Source organism: Bemisia tabaci, chromosome 2, assembly GCF_918797505.1.
Source record: "Bemisia tabaci chromosome 2, PGI_BMITA_v3".
Lineage (NCBI taxonomy): Eukaryota > Metazoa > Arthropoda > Insecta > Hemiptera > Aleyrodidae > Bemisia > Bemisia tabaci.
Genome location: NC_092794.1, coordinates 32,670,473 through 32,686,074, shown reverse-complemented (window position 1 = coordinate 32,686,074; position 15,602 = coordinate 32,670,473). Strand labels below are relative to the sequence as shown.

The window sequence follows — 15,602 nt, the reverse complement described above, 5'->3', positions numbered from 1 at the left end:
ATGGTATTTTTTTTAAAATCATTTGTAGATCGATTCACGGTTTTTAAAATGAGCAAAGCGCGTGAGGAAGCGTGCTATGACGCCCCTACGGGGCAGCTATTTTGAGGGTCAAGGAGTGCCTGGAGAAGAAAAAGCAGAAGAAACTTTTTTTTGCAGAATTTGATGAGGAACATTTTCCCAAATAATAATCGCAACTTGCCATCTCCAACTGTTCTCGAGATGAAACGGAAAAACCGATTTTTTGCCTTTATGGGGGGCTTTGGGAGGAGGGGACTGGAGGGCTAAGCACTAAGGGTATCAGTGGGGACTTTCAGCCAGTGCCTCTCCAGGCCCTAGCAAACAACTTTCGCCAAAAATCGCTTATTTTGGATTTTTTTCCTTTAATTTTTCTAATTTGACTGGACTAATAGCTTGCCACAGCATCATGTTACTCAATGTATTCTTTCTTTGCTAGGATCGGACATGCGGAGACTAAATGTTGGATTATTTCCGACTCCATTTTGCAGAATCTGCATTTTGGATCATCTGATGTTCTAAGTATCTTCTCTTTAAAGTAATTTGTGGCGATCCTGGTCCTGGCATGATATAATCAGCTCTTCAGTTTCTCCCTTTAGATCCCCGTTTTTGAGCCATTTCCAAGTTAATTCCTTCCCGATGTGTTGCTTTTCTCTTTCCTTAAGGAACTGGCTGTGCGTTTTCTTTTCGTTCCAGTTACTCTTTCTTCTTTCCTCGAGTTTGGTTTTGGTGTTTTTCTTAGCCTGTTTCACTCTTTTGGTATCACTGTTGTTTTCGTCGGTGTTCTCAATTTGCTTAAGAGTAGGAAGGTCCGCCAGGATGTTCTCAATCATATTTTTCTCATGATGATAAGTAAGTCCTAGAAGTTTCTCTTGGTGCTTGATTTTTATATAGTCAGCCATCCCTACGTTCGTGGCAGTCCTAAGCGCTGCAATCTCTGTAAAGCCTCTTCCTCCTTCCTCTCTTGGGACGTTCAGCCGGTCAGCATCTGCCCTTGGGTGTAGCAATCCATGCCATGCCAGTAGCTTCCGAGTCAAGTCGACGAAGCTCCTCACTTGTCCACTTAATGATATATAGACTGTAGCTAATGACAAGAAAGTTGTTTATAGCTTGTACAATTTGTTCAGACAAGTGATGGGTCTGTAGTTTTTTGGGATACTGTCTCTTGTCTTCGGTAGTAAACCAATGATGCTTGCCACCTAAAACCTCTGTTATTTAATTCCACTCCATTTCAAAGTTAGATTGGAGCTCTTTAATCCACTTTGTATCTTTATCGTGCTCAGCCTCATTCTCATATACTCCGTTTCGGCGGCTACCTAGACCACCAAATCAGCTGACTTAAGACTGACAAACTGACTGAGAGCAAGTCAGCTGATGATGGTGGCCTGGGTAGCCACTAAAACGCGTTGAAACATTAGAAATCATAGTGAAAGCGTGAGTTTTTAATTAAATATTCAAAATTGTAAGTAACAGCTTTTACTGTTTTCAAAATCGATCGCAAGTGAAAAAAAAAAAAAGTCTCCTGTCACTGCCTGCTCACCTCCGGTTATGCGAAAAGTCCATTATTTCAAACTCGGGTCATACCTGCAAAGCATCACATTAGGAGGTATTTCAAAGCTTATGTTAAGTAGACCTTACCTTACTTTTCGACCTACCTGCCACTTGTCTGGACATGTCCGAGATTGATCTAGCCGCTTCGAGACGCCTTCCACGTCAATGACCAGTCATTGACAACGCACTTCACTTCTGACTTAGTTACGAACCGCACTGCACTGGAAATTTTCCCCCCATCCTCCCTCCCCCATTGGCTTTCAGCCTTTCTCTGCCCCGAAAAACTTCCTCGGCGGAAAGCGGTTTGCCACTGATTCAGAAGTGCTGTGCGCTGTGAATGACTGGTTTCGGTGTCAAGGCAGGAGCTTCTACGCTTAAGGCATCAAAAAGCTATCAAAACAATCCCAGAAATGTCCAGACAGAGGTGGAGAAAAGTGAGGTAAGTCTACTTATTTATTTACCCATTTTCAATAACAATACGGGAACAATCCCTAAAACCAAACGAAAAAGAAACAGCTGCTATAAGAAAATAACATGAACGACCACAGAAATCAAGAAACTTGACAGTAAAAAAAGTATTAGGAATAGAAAAGACATAACAAAGAAGAAAAAAGTTACTCTTCAGGGCAGAGCTCCAAGGCCCACCCCTCGCTTAAAACGTTAAGGGTGAAAGCTCAAGACATTCTTGCAACTCAAGAGGCAGCTCGTTCTACTCTCTAACTAGCTTACAGCCAGCCGAATAAAAATGAAACCGAGACCGGCACCGGAGACCGAGAGGCAGACCGAGTCTGCCTCTCCAGAAATGCTCATCTCTCGATGGGTATGCGCGAGTGCAACGACAAAAAAGAATAGACTATTATGGAGAGGACAGCAGGCCATTTATGATCTTAAAAAAGTATGTCACCTTTTGTAAAGGTGGATGGAGGCAACGGAGTGAATCGAGAAGGAAGACGAGGTATCATGATAGTCATGATCATGGAAGGCCATTCGGGACCCACTTTTAAACGCCAAAAACCTTAGAAGATAGTGATGTGTCGACTCAAGTTTGTACATGTTGCTAAGAGTATATGGGGAGTAAACCACTGAACAAAAATGTAAAATAGGAAGAACATGAGTTTGAAGCAAGTAAGAAACACTGGACACATGAAACCCAGTCGACACCCTTTTGATAAATCCTTACTTTCTGAAGGTATTCCTACAACAGAGAATTTGCAGGTTTCTGAAATATGATTAATTTCGTGTTTAAGTGGAAAGCATTGAGTGAACTGAACAAGAGATTGGTACCCTTGGTTCATGAATTGAGCAATTATTGGAGAAGAAATGACAAAATGATCTAATCTGCTAAAATATGTGTGTTTAAATGGTAAATGCCGCCAGATAACATCACCATGCGGTGCATTTTCTAACTTTTAAATCTATTCTTAAAATATTTCCCATATAAAAAAAAAACAATTATAACAAATACTGTGAAATCAGCTCTTTTAGCGCTTTCAGATGAAGCAATAAAAAATTTGCATGCAAATTCTCCATTGAGTCAATATAACTGTAAAAGAAAAAGAAAAACCAACACCTAAATCATCTATTGACTCAACTCTATCCCATTACGAACCACAGGGAGAATAATCCAAGAAGAGAGGGGGAGGGAGCGCAATGTCTAGAGAATGACATAATTTTCCCTTCAAGGTCCACTTGATAGAAGCTTTTAAATTCCCTTTTGACGTAATGCATTGCGGCGATAACCGGACTTAATCAACTCTCCGCTCATCCAGAGGTGGGTACGCATGATAGGATGCTGTCTCACTAAAATAGCCTCAATCTTTTAATTTTGCTTACTATGGCAGGTGATAAATCAAGGCCTACAATAGTCAGGAGCAGTATAGACGTTGGCTGCAATGCAACTGTTGTAGAGTTTTTGACTGAACTTGGTTGTCGGATGGACTTTGAATATATTCTCCGCGGTTATATGTTCCGTAAAGGCAGGATGAAAATCACAGTCTCCAAAATATTCAAGGTTTGCATTTTTTGAATCATATATTTTACTAAAAGGAGTTAAAAGGTCTCAGAAGTTTGGTCTGCAAGTTTTCCCAGAAATAATAGTAATGCGATTATTCTCAACTCCATCTCAAATCTATGAATTACCTAATCCTAGCCGCGTACCAAGCAAAGATATTGAATAGAGTAGACCGTGCGCTGTGAAATGGAGCGGAGGCAACTTCTCTTTCATTCGCATGGCGCACGGACCGATGACTGCGGGACACCGAAACGGCACCGGTGAGGTGAGTGAGCCCCAGCCGTCCTCAGCTCGCGGTAAACGAACAGTGCGCTTGTACGAGGTTGGTACGGTTCGGCTCCGAAATCTTTAATCATTAATTGATTAGTGCGAATAATTTCGGCTGATGTGATTATAATCAAATGTTTCTGTGTGAAGATGTGTTTTAGTTTTCATGATTAAACACCACACAACTCTCAATTTATGGTATGCTTATACATGAGCAAATTCTTGATGAACCGGGCAAGAGACAAGAATGATAATGTCTCGATGATAATTTTTAGACTTTGACTACATTTAGCCTTAAGGAATTACTATTTTTGGTTCATTTGTTTTATTACCTATCTACACAGGAAACTAATACACGACACAACAACGGATCATGAACTAATGGCACATTTTGTTCTTTCTAAAATGAGCCAGAAAGAGCAGTTCTTCATTGAATATTGTAGTCAACTTAGTGTCTTCAATTTCAAAATAGTGTTGTTTCAGTTTGTGATATTTATTTGAGATAAATGTAATATTAAGTAAATGCCCTCAGCATTTTGCTGAAAACAACATTTTGCTTTTGCATAAGTACTGTGTTTTTTTTAATTTTATAGAGGAAAGTAAGGACATGATAAAAACTCATTTCATAGAATCCACTGCACTGCAATGTGTAGAAAAATTGAGGCACTGGGTGCAAGAATGGCACTTCTTGGTTGTGGTGGTTCAAAATCTCTACTAATATTTCATCAGTGAAGGAAATTCATGGATTTCGTTGAAATTTCTACTGAGTTATTTTTCATGATTCTGGAATTTTCTGTGAAAAAAATCCTTGAAATTCACCATTAGAAACTACTCTACTAAACAAATGTGAGCAACATTAGATTCTGGAACATCGTTAAAAAGAGGTGCTTGCCCTTCTCGAGCGCAGCGACTTAATCACAGAGCCGCCTAAAAATGCAAAGGAATTAAGAGCAATTACTTACCCATACTTCTTGAAAATAAACAATATTCACGATCGCCAGTCATAAACAAGTGACTGAAGTATTGATTTTGAAATTTTTGAGCAGATTAAGTAAGTAACATTAAGTTGCGATTCGCAAATTAGTTTGATAATAATGCTTAAACATTATCTTTTTCAGTGGAATAATCTTAAATCTTGGTACTTTGAAACTGCCTAAATCGTTGCCCCTCTTTTTCAGCTTTTCATCAAATCTTTCTCTTAGATCAAGATGGACAATAGCTTTAAGTAACTCTCTCGTAACTTTTATTTGCCTTTTTATGTACAATACATAACACTATTCCTCGTTTGTACCCTTGATTTACCTATATGATTGACCTCATTTTAAATCCTTTTTGTACCTTTTACAAAATTACTTCTCATCCACGCCGTCATCTTTACAAGCTGCACGCATTATAAGAACATCCTTCTATTTTCAATTATGAAGCGTTTTTTCCGGTCAGTAATGACTGTAGAGAAACGAAAATTGTTCAGAGTAATAGTAAATTTCATGCTATTAACATGTGGTCCTTACAAATTTTGCCGGAAAATGAAGTGGAAACGAGTAATTCGCGAAAATCCGAGCGCGCAACTAATTTTTCCAAGTACGCGCAACGCCGGCTCATGCTGCGTGGGGCTCAGTCGCGAGCTCCCACCCCGCCCGCCCATTACGGAGTCCCGCCGAAGTTGCCTCGCTCAGCTGACACGGCGGAGATAGGGAGTGCACGGTCTGCTCTATTCAATGTCTTTGGTACCAAGCCACCAATAAATCCACCTGAGTGACTACTATTGTGTGATTTTCTGTAAGTGAATGTCACATATATGCATTCCGGTAAGATACCGTGAGGAAACGTTAACCTCTCAACGCGTGTTATAAATTCTATGTCTCTTCTTTCGCCGATTATAGGTGCCTCGCTAATTTCGCCTGTGAGCTCACGGAAGGATCGTCAAGCAGAGAGCTCGGGGGATTACCTGATGATTCGCCGCCATCCCACCATGTTTTTGTCATCGTACGTGGGAGTCTTAATTGTTTATTTCCATTTGAGGGGCTTGGAGGAAAAAGCGCATAAGTGTGCCTAGCGGAAACGAAGCTTATTCTGTGTAACGGCAAGGACCGAGAGCGCTCTCGAGAGAGGGGCGAAGAGCGACTATCCACTTCCGCTCGCCAGCGGGTCCCTGAAAATGCCTTTTAAAAACTCCCAGAGAGTAAATATGCAGCAGTCCAGGTACAATTGAGGACCCCGCACTCACGATCAGGGCCGGATTTACCTACTTGCCGCCCATGGGCCGCCTGTATTTTGCCGCCTCCTTCTCATTCGTATTGAAACATCAATAAAAATCATCAAGTGAACGTGCCAGCGGGGGAGGGGTGCCTAAGACGCGTTTACTCGTGTTGAACACATGTTTTGGGAATGGCCTGTCAACACTACTAGCAAAAGTTAGGTGTCGTAAACCTATCTCTTGTGGACATGGCCTTTCATTCATAAGAAATGAACAAACAAATTATGATAGAACAAACATGAATGTGGTTTAATGATTTTGACTTCCGCCGCCGCGCAGACCGCACCGTGTTTGGCGCAATGAGTGAAGTATTCACGCAGTCTTGTAGGCGCCATGCGTTTCACGCTGACCGCACTGTGTTTGGCGCAATGCGTGAAGTATTCATGCATTCTTGTAGGCGCTATCTGTTTCACGCTGACCGCAATGACCGCACTGTGTTTGTAGCAATGCGTCAATTATTCGTGCAGTCTTGTAGGCGCTAATATGTGTTACATGCCGATTGCCGCGCCGAGGGCTTCTCCTTTTCATCTCAAGTCCTCGTCATCATTGCTCTCTGCGCCGCGTCGTTCCAGGCCAAATTGCGTGTTTGGTTTCTCTCTTAACTCGACTGATTAAAGGTGCTGTCTCTATTGCTGAAAGACGACGAAATTAGAAATTACTATACTCTCAGGAAATGAGAGATTTTGTCGCTTTTTCTCGTTTGTAATTTTTTTCTAAATCCGATTTTTTTTATACCTACATTTAAAAAAATTGCAAAATTTGCCGCCCTCTAGATTTGCCGCCATGGGCCGCGGCCCATGTGGCCACCCCCTTAATCCGGCCCTGCTCACAATGGCCTTTACGCGTATAAGTCGTTACTGCCCCCATCGCACAGTGGGAAAAACAGCCGATCTAGCGCCGAAAAAGTCGGAAAATCAGCATCAATGAAAATGGCCATAATTGGTATGTATGTGTTCCTTAGGATCTACTGATCAAGAATCAGCCAAGTTCTACTTCATGAGATCGATCTTATCTGCGATAATAATAAGAAATGCACCGGTTACCGCGGAGCTGGTTGAGGACCGCCTCAGAGTGGTTACATTCAGTAGCCTCGTGTGTTCGTCTAAGTGTGTCATAAGTGACTTTTAATTTTTTTTCAAGAAAGGCTTGCTCACCTAAACATAAGAACAATTTTTTCTTTTTTACATACTTCTATGACTTACAGCAATTTTTGAAAGTAACCTCTGAAATAGTCAGAAATTCAAACTTCTAAAAACTGCATCTTACAATATCCAAGGATATCCAAGGAGATATTCATATCCAGTTACTCGTTATACTATCAAGATCACAAAAATCCTTGGTTGAAACCAGCCTTTCAGAGATATTTGATCAAAACTGAGTCAAAACATGCGCTCTGTAACTGTCGTTTTGCCTAGCAGCTCAGCGTTGAATCGCTGAGTAGCGTAGGGAGAGTGCGTGCGCAGAGCGTTGCGCACTCCCCCAACGCACTCTTATATTACAGCTATTCCCGCCTGCGGACAAGCTGTCACCGATAGCCTAGCGGACAGCGTGCTCTGCAATTATTTTCTTAGTCCGGGTTCGATCCCCGCCGAAGCAGATGTTTTATACTTTATCCTTGCAAATTTTCACTTTTTAGTTGTTTCTCTCGTACTGTATTCAACAAAATGCGCATGTGCAATACTTCATATTTTTAAGATTTTGAGGAGCTGGAAAGTTAGGGAAAATCATTGAGCACGCAAACCATTCCAAAAAAAAAGAAAATAAAAGGGAAATAAGACTAGTACACTTCATAGTGTAGAAAGTAACCAGCAATAACATAAAAAGCAAGAAATATTTTATTTTAATTCCACTGACCGATCAGGAACCACAAACCAAAGCACAGTCTCCAGGAATGTGAATTACAGCTGATTTGCCGACTAAATTTAGCTCGATACCTCTGAAATTTACGAAAAATCGGCGCATTATGCTTTCTTTGATGCTTAGGTAGATATATAGGACCAACTAAGTGTGAAAAACCAATGGGAAAGTGAACACTCCGAGCGTCAAGACTTTTTCGGCGCTAGATTGGCTGTTTTTCCCACTGTGCATCGGCTCATCGGATTCTCTCTACCATGGACTATACCGTGGTATAGGTGGAACATAGGTGCGTCCTGGCTGGAGGGCAAAAACCCTTTTTTCCCGAGTTAAGTCAGGTCTCTGGAGCGTTGGGTGGAATAACAAATTGTACGTGTGAAGGCCTTTCATGTGCCAATCAACTCGGTATCGTTGTTTTCGGTGCGCGAGTATCGCTGATAGTGACTGCTTGTTGATTTTGCATTTATGTAGAGGCATTATAATCCTTTTTACCTACTAACTTCAAAGAAAATGATCGTTGGGCGCAGTAACAGCCTAAAAACTGATTTTTTAAATTAAGTATATTTCTGTGAAAGCCGAAAATGTATCTCAATATCAACCTGGCATCCCTCAACAGAAGAGTTAGTTAATGCCTGTAATTGCTGCTAACTGCCTTTAAAAGTTGCGCCCAATACGCTGAAAAGGGGAGTCTAAAAAATTTTCGCTGCGACTAAAACCGCATTGCGGCAGCTCTGAAAATCATCCGATTTCGCTCTAATTTGGAGGTATTGGGGGGGACTTGTAATCATGCGGAGCTCCTGTCATCTGTCCTTACGGACAGATAGTTCCGCGTGCGCTATGAAAAGGCAGTTTCCAGCATAATATGTGTAAGGGCAGGGGCTCCGTAGGGTTCTTGTCTTTCTCCTCTTCTATACTTTCTTTTCACCACAGACATCCGACAGTCTGGGAGGGAGGAAAGTTGGGCATTTATGCAGACGGCGCTCTTGTGTTAGCATCGTCTTGTAGCTGCAGAGAGGCACGGGACAATGCACAGTCACATTTTAACAAAATAACTAAAAAAGACAAAACGAAACTTAACGTATCGTCTAAATCGGTTGAAATTGTTTTCACTAATAGGCCGTTTGCCCACATTCCCTTACTTGTAGGGGAAGTTCAGATCCCTAACAACATTCTCGCCAAATATCTTGGCCTCCACCTGGATTCCAGGCTCAGACGGGGTGCTCACATTAATAAAAAGGTCGCTCAACTGTGTCCTAAATTCTCAAATATGCAGTGGCTCATGGTGCGCCAATCTTGACTTTCCCTACAACTAAAGTTGCTTCTCTACAAGTCAATGTTGAGGCCGGTTTGGAGTTATGGTTGCCAATTGTGGGGTTGTGCAGCCAAGTCAAATCTAGATAAAATTGAAGTAATGCAGATGAAAATTTTGCGCAGCATAGTTGAAGCATAATGATAAGAGAGAAACGCAGATATTCGCGCTGACCTCGACATTGACTCAGCTGAGAATTACATCATCAAGATGTACTCAACGTACGATATGAGACTGCATTGTCATCTCAACCAAGAAGCGCTTGCGCTCTTGGAATGGGACCGATGCGGTCGCAGGCTGAAAAGACGTAAGCCCTATGAGCTTGGAATTCAGGGTCTCACAAAAGTATTCCCTTAAAACCAGTGTGCCTCCCTGTATCTTCGGACGGATCAGGGGCTTCTTGGTCTTTGACTGGTGACGGTTGACGGCAGTCTCAAATAAAACAGAAGGCGCTGAAAGTGAGAACAAAAAGACATTCTTATTAGTAATAAATTTGTATCTTAACCTTCCTCCTCAATTCCTAGAGGTAATAGCAAACAAAATAAAATGTTTGTAATTAATAGTTAAGTATTTTTCAGTTAAATCAAGCTTTAAAAGACATTCTGATATATTTGTAAGTGTTTATTGTAAAATTTTACATCTTCTTGTGCAAATAAAATAAATAAATAAATAAAAAAAAACACACCTGGAGATCCAGCTACCAACTTATGCTGGCAGATCCGGCTACTTGAGCATCCGGCATACCTACGTATGCGGCATCTCGACGTATGCCGGGGGTCAACCTTTGCTATCAGTCCCTGCTCTGGACTACTTTATGCAGGCCCGGCTGTGCCGCCGCCGCGCGGATCGCAGGGGCACAGAAACCGTAAATCATAGACTCATCATGTAAGCGTCATCATGTATCGTTGAAAAGCTTAAAACACACTCTTTAACGTGATACATATTTAAAGTGACTTTTATAATGCGATTTTAAAAGTTATATATGGATCACAAGCTATTTTCCGATTCACTAGACCCGGTTTGTGTAAAAAAAACACCCTATATATTGTTAAAATCACAAATTTTGTAATATTCTTACATTTACCTTCAAATGATCTTTCTAACAAGAAAAAGAGAAGTGAAATTGGTTCAGTGGATCTCGATCTACAGCGGCTCAAAGTACGCGCCCGGACGCCATTTTGAATAGCCGCCGTCTTGGATCTGCCACCATTTTGGAAATGCCTCTTCGACTCAAAACTCTTAAAATATCATATAGTTTGACCTCCCAAAGTGGCAAAACTGAATCACGATTTGCAGCGCACTTGCATTAAGCCTCTGTACTATACCGGTTTTGCTGTGCAATCCGAGACCTCCTCCCCCCCCCCCCCGCCACGATCGGCCCATGTCTGCGATACCGTGTGACGTCAAGAGACGGTGCGAGATGCGACCATCATTCTTTATTCCCCTCGTAAATGAAGTTCACAATGCCTTTTTGCAGAAAACAAATGATTAAACATCTCTTTTTCTTTATCTCCTGTGGTTGTCTAGTCTCTGGAAGTAAAATTTGAAGATTTTCGCTTGACAGAACTTCTGTAACTCCATTCATGTTTGCCAAGTAGCCTGACGAACATGGCTATTCTAGTCGTTCATAGAAGAAGAAGGAGATTCATTTGTGAACTTGAATAGACGAGCATTATTGTTGCAGCACTTATTTTTCTCTTTTTCAGATGGGCCAAGGCAAACCTCCTGAGAGCGTGGAGCCAATGTCTCAGTCATATCTAGTTGAGTTAAGTGTATTAGCTCCGAATGGTCAAGATGCAATTGGGGAAGATATGAAAAATTTTGCAGAGCAGTTGAGGCCTTTAGTACAGTTAGATAAGATAGACTATAAAAGGTTACCAGTCACTGGACCTCCGTAAAATAGAGTAATATTTGTCATCATGAAGGTCATTGGTGGAGTGAGGTTACTGAGGTCAGTTGAACAGTGAGCCTCCTCAGAAAATGTGCAGAACAGAATTGAAGCAAAATTTTCATATTGATGGTGAAAGCCCCAAACCATGTGTATCTTGGTTCACAGACCTTCAAATCTCATACGATGCTTTATTTTTTTTAGAGAGAGCCGGATCATAGTATTTGCACACAATTTTGTTTGATTATTCTCCGTCCCTTCAATAGCATTCTTTGAAAATTTAGTGCAAATATGTAGAGTTGTACTCTTTTGCTTAACTAAAACATGAGCAGAAAGAACCCTGCACAATCCTAATGATAATTCTATCTGATATTAAAACGAGATTCGCCATTTTTCGCTGCCACACGGTGTGTGCCTGAGAAGCAATAATTGTCGACACGTACAAGTTAGATTCATAATGTGTAGGAGCATTACTCCCATCCAAAATGTAGACGCTGTGTTTCCATTCAAACATTTTTCAATTTTTTTCAAGCAACTGCCGTATTATAAAGAAGATGAAGAAATATTAACCCTTTACTTTCCTCAGTCGATTTTGGCGGTACCATGAAGAACTGAATATTAAATAATGAAGCCTTGTAGTACCTAGTTGGATTTTTTGTAATAGAGCAGTATGTGAGAAAAAAAATATAAAATTTGGAATGGAGTTACAGCGTTTTTCCTTTAGACGACAGACTACTACTTAGTATAATGACATCAACCTTGTGAAGATTTATTGATAATTTACAACTAAAACTACCATAATGCACGTGGCACTTCGACTCAATGTATGAGGGAGAGTTGTTGTCATGTTATCTCTCTCTAACACATTGCGTCAACAGGCAACGTTCGTTAAAGTAGTTTCAGATGTAAATTTTCAATGATTGTTCCCAAATTTGATGTCATTCTACCCAGTATTAATGCTGCTACACGCTATGGATCAGTTTCTTTCATTATTTTGTACATCACGATAATTACTGCCTCCAAGACACAAACCGTGAGGTATCGCAACATGGTGGTGGACCTCGTCCCTAGATCACATGGAATCACCTTACGCCCCCCCCCCTCCCCCTCGGTCAAGTCGAATGAGACTTAGATATGTCGCTCAGCTAGTCATTCTAATTAAAAGCTTGCATTGTTCGAAAAGATCCCATGTGCGGTTTTCGAGATTTTCGCCGTGTATGTGTATAAACAGACATTTCGCACTCCCACTGGAAGCCGAACCATTGTGCGGTGCTACTTGTGTCCTTCCCTCCCAGTCCCCTCTGGCCCGTTTCCGCTTTCTCGCCACCGGTGCCTTGGCTCCTCTGCCGCTTACAAGGCTGTGTCCAACTCTGCCGTGCCAAGGAAAAATGCCGTATGAGCATTCGAGAGATGCCAAATTTCCTCTGATAAACTGTTTATTTTTAGGAAAGTTATGGATATTTTTCCTTGAAATTTTCAGAAACTTCAGATGAAAAAATTGTCTACAAAATTAGAAGGTAAATATTCATAAGTCCACTGGGAAATTCATGTTTTATCAAAGGAAATTTGCCACCGCCTGGAGGCTCATACGGCGTTTTTCCTCAGGACGGCAGAACTGTCCACCATCATTGAGCGGCGTGAGGAAATGGCATGGGGCGTGTGGCGGGGTCCGCTGATGGTGGGCGCTGCCTCATAAGCATCTAGCCCACCTGAAAACTGGGGGATCTGGGGCTCTCAAACTAGTAAGAATTCTTCAATTTCTTAGCCATTTCTGCTCAAAATTCTTTGAAAATTTCAAGATCTGATTTTTGATGTGTCCCAAACACATCGGTTACCTTCGAAGATCGTCGAACCAACGATCTTTGAAAGGCAGCAGTCAACAGTTCCATCGATGAGCCTCTTAGAAGCCCGTAGTTTGTGTGCGGGCTGGACTCTGTAAGCGTCAGATTTGGAGCTGCAGAGAAGTTTAGGTACGGGAAGCGTGGTAGCGAAGAGGGACCGGATTGTGCTGGGAGGGAAGGGCACGAGTAGCACCGTACAATATTCCAGCCGGCGGGAGCGCGCGAAAATTCCGTTCACGCACATGAAACGGCGAATATCTCGAAAACCGTACACAGGCGCTCTTTCGGCCCACCAGAACTTTTGATTAGAATGACTAGCGGAACAACGGACGCAAGTTTCATCAGATATAACCGTGGGAGGGGGGGTGTCCTCATAAGGATCATGCGGGGTTCCTTTCAAACGCAACTGAAATTTGTGGTTGGTTAGCTCCACCATCGATAGTTCCCTAGACCTGTAAGATTCTAATTTTAGAAAGAACATTATTTCTCCAAAACCTATAACAAATTATGAGCTCTCGAACCTCTCATTGCTGTCCTAAAGATGTGAATTGTTACTCAATAAGAATGTTTCCGTTTTCTCTCATTCAAGGTCCTTTCTATTTAGAAAATAACTCTGCCACGAATAATTCTAGGCTTTAAATTTTTGAAGAAATATTGTAACATATTGTAAGAAACTGCATGGAAAATGTGTTGTTTCTCTTGTAAAATTTAGAGTTCCCTTGTAGCATAAGGGGTAAAACTTTTCGAACAAATATTGTAAAAAGCTTGAAAAAAAAAGTAGTAAAATATAACAATGCAAGAAACAATACTATTTAGTACTTTTTAAAAGAAACTTCCTGTTCCCTTTCTCTATTTGGTTTACCTCTTTATTTCAGACTTTTCAAGTAAAATTATGGAACATGATTAGGTAACAAACAATTAATATTTATTTCAAACTCAAGCTTCTCGGCCTGATGGTCATCATCAGAGTTATCACATACACATGTAGAATAAAATCCGCATTTCATCTTTAAAAAGATGAGTTTTAGTTTTTCATTATAATAAATTGTGGAGGTTTTTTTTCGGTGAAGAATCCTGGATTGGGGCCCTCCAATTTCTCTGCGGACAGAAGATGAGTTCCGAACTCTCACGAGGGTTTCTTTTTTGGCAGATTTTTTCACTCCTCCTTTTTCATCACAGAGGGAATAATTTTTTATTTTCACTTTTTCCAGGAATAGCTGATTTCAAAATTATTTTATTATAATGCAATTTATTATAATGAAAAACTAAAACTCACCTATTCAAAGATGTAGTGGAGGCAAATGTAAATTTTTCCAGTGCACATGCACAAACTGATGGCGTATCATTTTATATTTGAATGGATGCTGCTAAAGCAAATGAAACAAACCAGCACTTGCAGTTGCAGCAAGATGCACTATAGAAACATTCATGCGGAATAAAATTAGTAAAACGGCAACAAGGCAAGCTTACAGTTTTGACGAGACAAATTATCGAAACACTTAGTAAAATTACTCATAAATAAAAAAAGTTCTGCAAGGTGTTCTGCCCAAACGACATCATTTTATGGTCAAATCCGTAATTCTGAAGTTCGAAACTTGGCAACGTCGAAATTGGAGTGAAAAAATTATCCAGTCATGAAAATTTCAGAGAATTTGCTACTTATATGGAAGAATAAAGCACCAAAAATGCAGATCAATTAATTAAGACATGGGCCATGCCATCGTGTTACCTCCAAACCCAAAATTTTCAAGTTGAAAATTTGGCAACGTTGTAACGAGAGGAAAAAATATTTTCCGGCCATGAAAATTTCAGAAAATTTTAACCTCATATCGGAAGAGAACATTCTATAAATTCAGACGAATTCAAGAAGCAGGGGGCCAGTGTCACAATTTCTTTTTCAAAACTATAATTTTCAAGTTTGAAACTTTGCAACGTTGTTACGGGAGCAAAAAATTTTCTCGATCTTGAAAATTTCAGGAGAGTCGTACTTCATATCGGTGAATAACATACTCAAAATTCAGATCAATCCCAGAGGAAATGGGGCATGGGGGAAATCTAGTTGCCCTACATGAGCCTATTTTCTGAAGAAAGCCTAATAAAACCATAAAATCGCGATTATTTCTCCAGGAGCTCTAACAACCGATTTCGAAATTGCGGTTTTTAGTATCTGGTGTTGCTCCTCTTGACATTCTAGCTCAAGTTTTTGAGTCGTGACCAACTTCGAGTTGAACCTGGTTAAAGTGAGTCTGTACACCCAAAATAAAAAAAATGGCATTTTCGTTTTATAATTTATTCTTGAACAGCTTACTTTGCTGATTAAAATGGTATATAACATGCTATACTTTCCTTTTGAGTAAATATGTGAGTGATTTTATTTTCTTCCAAATACTTACTGGAACAATGCTACTTTTTTTTCTATTTTTACTGTTTCCGCAAGTTTGGTTTTTTTAACTAAATGACCCTTTATCTCAGAAACTAAAAGAGATATCTTCATAACCTTTTTTTTGATCTGTTCACAAGAGTAGGTAAGGAGCATAAGTGGAACGAGGATATTCTGTGTAACTCAACTCAACTTTTTTCAAAATATTCCTAAAGCTAAAAAAGCAGGG

At 40.5% G+C, this 15,602-nt stretch overlaps 1 protein-coding gene across 2 annotated transcripts in view; it reads left to right on the top strand.

Moving 5' to 3' along the window:
- Positions 1 to 13,799, top strand: part of MED18 (mediator complex subunit 18) — a 46,700-nt gene extending 32,901 nt beyond the window's left edge. For both annotated transcript variants that reach the window (XM_072297192.1, XM_019045160.2), the window contains exons 4-5: positions 3,408 to 3,577; positions 10,971 to 13,799. In XM_072297192.1, the coding sequence (XP_072153293.1) occupies positions 3,408 to 3,577; positions 10,971 to 11,162 (362 nt within the window). In that variant the 3' untranslated portion in view covers positions 11,163 to 13,799. The remainder of the gene's footprint in view (positions 1 to 3,407; positions 3,578 to 10,970) is intronic.
- The last annotated feature ends 1,803 nt before the right edge of the window (positions 13,800 to 15,602 follow it).